General features: G+C 37.4%; 1 protein-coding gene across 3 annotated transcripts in view; it reads right to left on the bottom strand.

Annotated features, from left to right (window-relative positions):
• LOC110443896 (cadherin EGF LAG seven-pass G-type receptor 2-like) overlaps nucleotides 1-8,909 on the bottom strand; it is a 74,595-nt gene that overhangs the window by 23,059 nt on the left and 42,627 nt on the right. For all 3 annotated transcript variants that reach the window (XM_021488350.1, XM_021488348.1, XM_021488351.1), the window contains 4 exons: nucleotides 4,131-4,243; nucleotides 3,202-3,446; nucleotides 2,708-2,782; nucleotides 2,295-2,470 (listed from right to left, as the gene is read on the bottom strand). In XM_021488350.1, the coding sequence (XP_021344025.1) occupies nucleotides 2,295-2,470; nucleotides 2,708-2,782; nucleotides 3,202-3,446; nucleotides 4,131-4,243 (609 nt within the window). The remainder of the gene's footprint in view (nucleotides 1-2,294; nucleotides 2,471-2,707; nucleotides 2,783-3,201; nucleotides 3,447-4,130; nucleotides 4,244-8,909) is intronic.

Here is an 8,909-nt window from a genome sequence, read left to right as displayed (position 1 = left end):
TTTTTTTTAACTGAATGAGAAGAAATGTAAGGCCAAATATCCTCACAAACAACGCTTAAGTGAAATCAGTTTGCAACTAAGCAGTTCGAAAATTTTGCAACACGTCTGGAGAAAGACGTTCCTCGTGACGCTGTAATTCACTAGAGTAAAACGTCCGTTTATTATGTTTGTTTTTGCATAATAACTGCTATACATACCGTAGAAGCACCTTCCTTTTTGTCATCGCCGCTGACAACATGCGCCATTCTCTGCGGCTTCGGCCGCATGCTTGGCCACAAGTCACCGAAATCGGGATACATAGCCTTATTTATGAATCAGTAGTAGGTAAACGTTGCAGAAGTGTATGTATATTGTTCATTGTCAATGCTGCTTAAACAACATGCCTAACATTAAGTCAACACTCGCCTGCATTTTCGTCTTTTCCGCTTCGCGTTGCGAATGATGTCTAGGCCTACACAAAACGAAAGTAAAATGTGCGCATGTCTAAATGTAAGGGAGATCACTCGTGTTTTCCCGCAGTATATGTCTGAAATCATTCCGAAGGTGTTGTTGTTTTTGTGTATATTGAAATAAAAGAGTCCTGTTATATGGTAATACTTCAATAAACGAAAAACACAAATCACACCAACAGACATATAAAATGTAGGCCTATCGGAGCATATTTTCGTTTCTGGCTGAGCTGTAATTAGCGAGAAGGCGATATAAAAATGCAATAGCATATCTTATGATGAAAATAGAACAAAATGATAATACTGCGAAGGTAAAAAAAGCCTTCAGGTTAGAATACCAATATGGAACTAGAGAAGGACAGTGGCTAGTTCTAACATGATTCCCGGTCTCATCTGCCCCGGCCGGTTGATCCCATTTTAGTTAGGCAAGCCTGGTGTGAATCACACGGAGGCGATTTTAGAATTAATTGACAGGATCCGTATCCATTAATAGGTTTGTAATATGAACTTTTTATGTTGATCTCCTACATAATTGTAAGTTATACTCCGCCTTATATTTCGTTAAATTATCAAGTTTACGTAACAAGTGCAAGCGAAATCCTAATTGACTGCCATGTTGGAAACTTCCTCAATCTTTCCGATATAGGTCAGACGTCTAAATATGGGTGTCATGACCAAATATGGAAATTGTAGTAAACATGACCGCATCAGTAGTAATACTATATTTGGCCGTGAAGGCCATATAAGGAAACGGATAACATCACGCGTGATCTAACATGGCCGTCGTTTCTTTTTTTAGAGTTTTTAGTAAGGATTTGTTATTTTAACGATGAACGAATATGCAATATTTTGATAACATTATAATCATATGAAGCGTGAATCAGATATATTATTACTGATTAGCACTTTTGATTATCCTCAGTTAGTTGGAACAGGACCGCTTCATAGCTCTGACCACGCAATATATAATTGTAAACAGGGACGTAAATGTCACCAATTTTAGCCAATCACAGGACAATATTTCCGTGTAAAGGGTTAATCCAGCGACAGTTCCAAGAGTAAATACGAAGTTTTAGAAGGATACTTAGTTCTAACTAAGAATAAGATTATATCCAATGACGTTTGAGTGAACTTGAGTCCGTGGTAATGGATTTTATTTGCAGTTTGTTTAGTATTACTAGAAGGTGACGTTATGTCTCGTTTATGAATATCTGAGCTCATTAACTGAAGTATTTTTACCGGAAGTTGCGTGTAGCATGCATGACCTACATTCAAGTAGCAGTTCCCGATTGAGATAAACAGGGTGCATTTTCAATAAGAATACGACGTTGTGATAAGATCATATGTTCTATAAAGAAAAGTAATGATATTTACAAGCCATTCAAGTGCATTTGAGTCCAAAGTTACGCATAATAAAGACAGTAGGTCCGGTATATGATTCAATTTAGTACCAGTGACTACCGCTAGAGGCCGTCTGTGTGAAATCGACATTTATGAATATCTGAGCTCATTAACTAAAGTAATACCAATAGCTGGCGGCTAACGCCTTAGCTAAAAAATAATAATGAAAGTTGACTATTTGTTACATAAACTTTATGACGAAGCTATATAGTCTGGGGCCTTTCCCCACCTGAACTGAACAGCTGTGTAACATTTTACGGAGAAGCAGGAACAGACTTGATGGTCTACAAATATTTCTTGGTGAGCTTTGACCAAGGCTTTTGCCAAGGCCTGCACCAAGTTTACAGAACGAAAAATTAGCAAGTGAACAAACTATTGCAACCGCCTAAACAATGCCCTAATGTGCTTGTTGCCAATGGTAACCAGGATATCTGATATACTGACCTGCATCAGGATGGAGTGGCTGTTGACAAGCCTGATGTACATGAGAGCTCCCGACTGGGCACGTGTCCTGAAGGACAGACCGTTGTACCATGTCATGAAGATCTCCACGCTGCTCAATGAGTTATTAGTGTACCGCAGGAAGCCTGTTCCATCAAGTCTCTTTGGTCCATCAATCACTGCAACAGCAAAACAACCATAACACATCTGTAACTTACATTTCAGTAAAGTCTATGATGAGAAATAACAGACATTAGGAGATCTTATTAAGTTACTGCAGCCAAATGAGAAATTTAACAGCGACATATTTTTTGAGAGGTCATTACAGAATTAGTTTTGACAGCTGATTTTTAAGCAGGATGGATAAGGAGAAATAATTATGATCTCTGTATAATTTTTCCAGTTTGTTTAGTTACCTTGACTACAGTCTTTGTTTCCAGCTTTGTTTGGGCATTCACACCTGTAGACACCCCAGCCATTAACACAGGTACCTAGAGAACAATCAGGATATTAGGTCAGAGGTCAAAAACACTAGTATCTAAAGAAAGATATAAGGTCAAAGGTCATTGACACACAGGAAGAGAGGAATGATCATGATATAAGGTCAGAGTTCAATAGCACAGGTACATAGAAACAATCAGGGTACAAGGTGAAAGGCCATTAACAAATACCATGTTATGTCGGAGTCTGGTTGACCTTGACCTCATAACACATCTCATTGACATTGACAGAACACTAGCTGATGGGGGTTACAGAATATCATATATGTTGAGGCTTTTGGTAATAGTTTCAATGAAGTTAAAAGACAACAGCCTTTTGGTATCAATCCTTGTCAACATCCGTATAAGGTCAACTTTAATTTGCAAGAATATAAGACAAAGTTTTAGCCGTTTGATCTAGTTCAACTGACCTCCCATCCGACAGGGAGCTTCGGCACAGAAGTTCTTCTTCTCCAGACAGCCCTTCTGTGTGCCCACGTTAGACACAGATTTGTTGAGGTCTAGCAGCTCATTGTCTATGTAGATGTCCTTCATACAGCCTTCAAAGTCCTTGTTCTGGATCTGGAACGTGGAAGGCAGTCGAGGCAGTCCCCCGATCTGGAACGGTCCCGTTAGGTCCAACAGACGGTAACAGATGTTTGTGTTGATGGCACACCTGACAATGGAAATGAAAACGTTACTGTTCCAGGCCAACAGGCATTCGGTAATTACAGAATAAAAATTCTACAAAAAACGATCAACATGGCTGAAGTTGACTTTAATCAAAGCTAAATGAATTGGCTTCAGAGTAAAGCAATCATTTGCGAAAGAGAATTACACATTCAGCACATGTACTATAGCCTGCAGGTTGAACAAACTACAATGCAGAAAATGCCCGGTGCACCCAAGCTGTGTCGTAAAAGTCGGGTATCTTTATATTACAGCTTGTGATACACAACTGCATCATTTACATATTAAAATACTTACCTTACAATACCATACACACATCAAGATACCTTTCTTACATTTTTTTATGTATCATGATACATTTTCCTTTTCCAGATATTAAGTATATGATGTCTAATCGAAGAGTTTATCAATTTTCTGTATTTTCCATAGTTAAAGTTCAAAGTGTTCATTCTAGTGGTTCAAGTCTTTGATTATTTAAGTTATATAAACCCAGATTAAAAAAATTCAGAATAATTCTGATGATAAGTGCATGTAAACACAAATAATTTGTTTTTCATAAATGTGACGTATCCCCGATATGGTAATATAGTATACTACATAATATTTCTAGCTTCTTTACATGTAATTAAACGAGTGAGATACTTTACAAGACAAGAGAGAGTAAACCTACATGTCTGGGAGGAAATGTGTCGTTCGCGAGGCACAGGAGTTGTTTGTAATCTGGTCGCCATACATCACGAAGATCTGTGTGTCACAATCTTCTCCCACGGTCAAGGTCACAGTCTGTAAATATAAAACAAGGTCAAGGTCATCATCAGTTTACATAAAACATACTGTCTGTAAGGAACACATTCATCAAACATTGATACAATACACATGTCTAATAAACAATAAAGTTTTGAAATGAAATTATGTTTCTGAATTATTGTTTTAAGTGGGATAACCGAAACAAACCGGCCTTTGTCTGTATACACCCATTTACCTCACTTTAATAATAGCAGTGCTATTCTAGAATATTATGTTACAGTTTGTAGGGTACCAGAGGTTGATCTCAAATGATGTCAGATTTTAGCAATGATAAAATATTTCCGCTGTACTCATGAATGAATGAACAATTATCGGAGCTACAATCAGTAGTTTGCCTTGTAATGACATCATTATTGTAGTGTTGTGTCCCGGAGGTCAGTGCTGTTTGTAGGGGGGAAACAATGCATACCTCCCGCCACATCCCCGTACTATTTGTACTTTTTACTACGTTCACTGTGTCGACTGGCTATGATTTACGCATTGTAATGCTATCTCTGTTGTAATGGGGGCCTGTAGATGCTACCTCATGATTTACTTTGCCCTTTTATCACAAAACAGTATGACTGTGCCCCAGCACTTACTAGGCGGGTCACCGTGAGACGCGGAGAGATACATAACCCTGTTGTCACTGTTACAAAAGGCTCATTGGTTCACTGATGAGGATCAAACTTCTCCAATCTCTAAACCGGGTTAAAAGGTATCTTGCTCTCAACGGTACAATTGCAACGGGGGCAGAAAACAAACAAAACCTTCACCCAAACGTTACAAAGAATTTCGTTATCAACAAGACTTGAAATTAGAGAAGTCAGCTTCCTGTTTGTTTTATTTCCCAGGTGTAGAAGATTATAGAGAATCAATGCCATCAAGCCATTATCCTCTTTACTACTTAAAGCATGTCTGATTCCCAGCGGAGATCATGTCTGGAAACCTGGGATACCTATGGAATTGCAACACAGGAATAAATATCTGTATTTTTTGTTCTACAGCGCTATTACAGCGATCATGTGACCTGTAATTCCCATGGTTTCTCCATCTCTACTGCCGTGCAGTGGTACTAACTCAAATTTCCAATATTGATCAGCGTCATTTGAGAGGATGCCATCATTCATGACCGTTATTTATGGAAGCAAGAGCAGGAACGACCAAGACTAATTCTGTGATGCTAGTAAATTTCCAGGGATTAGCCATCAATGGCTATAACATGCATAGCAACAGCAGACTTTGCTGTAATGAATACTGTAATTAAGGCATCATCTATAGACATTGATGAATGAGTGCCATAGATTTTATATTTTTTCTGTACATGAAACTATTGAATCAGTAACGATGCTGTTCCCAGTGTAAACTGAATGAAACTATGAACCTTGTCTGATCCTGGATATTTCAATGCCTCCATTAACTGTTATTACCTAACAAAGAGTTTTGTGTATCACGTATAGCAATCGGCATGTGACAGGTGAGCAGGAGAGAGACTTAAAAGCCACGACAAACAGGTCAGGAAATCAGGCTGGTTATGGATGGCCATCAAACATGCTACCCTTCCATCCCTCTGTATTATAGACCGTCTGAGGTGGAGATGTTAGTAATACTTGTAGAAACTCCCAAGCACCGGGTGCACCAACACAATGGCCATTTCTCTAGTAAGGTGTAGCCTGTTTAATGACCATAAAATCCTTAACAGGGGTCAAACACATTAGATAGTCTGTAGATACTGTGTAAGTACACTCCAGGACTTTTTCTAACTATTTTGGGATTGGGGCCAGTGGCTTTAAAATTGAGAAAAACGTGTCGTGGTAAACCAAATTGGAAATTTTTCGGAATTATAAAAACTACTGATTGAGCTGGGGTGTTTTTTTGGCAAATTATCATAACACATCTTGAAGTCTAAAAACATATCCTTATTTATGAAACATAAGATGTTGCAGATGAAGCTAAGTATACTTTAAAAAGTTTTAATCAATAGCAACATTTTTCAACAGCAAAGGGACCAATTGTTGGCCCCAAAATGGTCCCAGGAAAGCCTTGCACACAAATTACCAGGTGTGTTGTTTCAATCACTCATCATTCATTACAATACCAACAGAATTTTTTTTTTCAAGGAATTGCAAATCCAAGCAGTGATAACAGGTAATTAAAGGGTGTGTAGGAAAATTGAGCAATAACATTGGCCAATTATCAAAAATCAACCAGGCATTGATTAATTAAATCATAGATGAATTACTGGATGATAGATGAATGACAAAAGACTGATAGAAAAATTTGTTAAATGAAAAAAAAATGAAATGTACAAGTAGTCCACTACTTTTAATGGAGGGAGATTATGGTGGTTGGTTCATAAAACTTACAATTCAAGTCGGGTAAAAGATTTGAAAGAGATTTATGATCTGCGATGAGTCATACATTTAAGAATTTACAGGAAGTTTAAATATAATCTCCAAACTTTGATCCCGATAAAAAGCAAATATCACGATATAAAATTCATAAATTGAAATCGCTATTGTCCATCCTAATTAGGGGCTCCTATATCAATATATGTTGTATAACAGTCAGTTCTAACAAACGTTCAAGTGACCATGATTATCACTGCCTGAAGTTCAAATGTCAATAAATCACCAAGTGTAACATTAGAGGTCATTGATTTTTATCCAAGACAGGGATGAACGTGATTATCTCACAAACGATACTCAGACAACCGGTAAACGAGGCCTATACCCTTATTTATAGATCTATTGACCGGGATAGCCCGTCATAATGACTACCTGCATACCATCTGGACATGTACTGGGACCAAATTGCAAAGATAACTGGAAGATTCTTCGATGATTCTCTGGTTGATTAGCAGAAATCAAACACACATCAAAGAGACTGAAGCTAATTTATCATTAGAGAACCTGCATCTCTGATGTAAAATCTGTAGATTACACAACAACCTCTAAGCCCGTATAATTCCAACCTATGACTGTGACCGTAACATCTACGGTTTACACAAACCAAAGCCTTACCGTAATTTACCAAGTAAATAGGCTAACCAATTATTTTAAACATTATTGCATTTTCTATATGATGTATTATACAAGTTCTGTATCTTCAACTTATATGACATGAACACATAGGTGCACAGGCATAGATCATTTTTCACGGGTTACAATAATACATGAAATTATTTTTATTTTTACCATCAGTTATTTTTGACAAAACAATCTGCTACTCATCAGATCATCAAAAATAGATTAGACGGTGCATGCTTGATCATAAAGATTTCAAGCTTGCCTGCACCTGTAGCAATTGTTTTCTCCCTACAGAGTCTTCTCCCTACGGACATGCATGCACATGCAGATACCATGGAGATGGGCTTTCACTGGTAGCGGTATTAGATGCGATACTTCGTCCCTGCCACTTGTAAACAACACAACAGTGGCAACTTCCTAATGACTCCACAGAAATACAGCCAGATACTTTATACTTAATTTCATTTAGAACTTTGTTAAATGAACTCATTTGAAAGCAATAACAAAATCTCATCCATGTTGACAAGAAATTTATCCGGTGTCTTAAACCTAAGCTGTCACTGCAGTTCTCTAGTGCCGATGTGTTCTCTTCATTGATTTGATCTGAGACCGACCATAATTGTCTTTAGGGGTCAAATCGTTCCTGGCTCCAGGAAACAGATGCCTCGTCGGGAGATAGCCTCCATCATCATCAGTGTCATCAGGATAACTAGCGTGACTCGGGGACAGGCAGACATCAACGAGATCATTAGCATGTGAATTACAGTAACTGTAATAGTGAGGTATCGGTGGATAATACGAAACGTGTCTTATAATTAACACTGAGAAATCAGTAATACTGCTGGAAGCGTAGTAGACATTGTCCCAGCCATCACACGTACCCGACACATAGCCCCCAGGTAGCAGCCTCCAGATCATCTACGTAAAACAGCCAACATCAAAGGCTCCAATTCAATTACAATATTTTTTCAAACACAATAAAAATAATTTTGAAGATGATAGGATCTGATAGTAATACTTTTTAATTATCAATTTATTTATTCCTGAGCAATTTATTGCATAATTTAATGTTTAAAATCAATATCTCTCCCCGAAGGTTATGCATGCATACATTGTGTGTGTTTTATGGTTTCGACACAATCCTGGGTAGCTAGGCTTTTATCATTAAACATGTATGTTGATATACTTAATTACATTGTTCACATCAAATGAACAGTTCAGTTTATAGGTGTTTTCACAATTATCAACACTTCATCCTTTCAGCAATTGTTCTCTCAAAAATCAAACCGACAAGTGGCAGATGTTGATTTTTTTCCCTGCCTGGTAATAGATTTTTTGTGTGTGAATTATTAAACACAAGTTTTAGATGCAACTGTTCTTTTTCTATTTCAACTTTCACTGTTGATAGACACACATGACTGAAGCCTTTTTGTTCATCAGACCATGAACTTCATTTCTTTCATTTCTTAGTGTAATGCAACAACAGTCATTTTAATTACTAATAGACTGTCAGAAAATTATGTGTCACTGTTACTGAAAATCTTTCTGATATTTGCAATCAAATTTGTCAGAAACATGAATTTTCAATTTCCACAGAGAAAATATTAACAGATATAATCATATTCATTGTATTG

This window comes from Mizuhopecten yessoensis, unplaced genomic scaffold (assembly GCF_002113885.1).
Source record: "Mizuhopecten yessoensis strain PY_sf001 unplaced genomic scaffold, ASM211388v2 scaffold716361, whole genome shotgun sequence".
NCBI classification, from domain to species: domain Eukaryota; kingdom Metazoa; phylum Mollusca; class Bivalvia; order Pectinida; family Pectinidae; genus Mizuhopecten; species Mizuhopecten yessoensis.
This window is presented reverse-complemented; position numbering and strand designations above follow the sequence as displayed.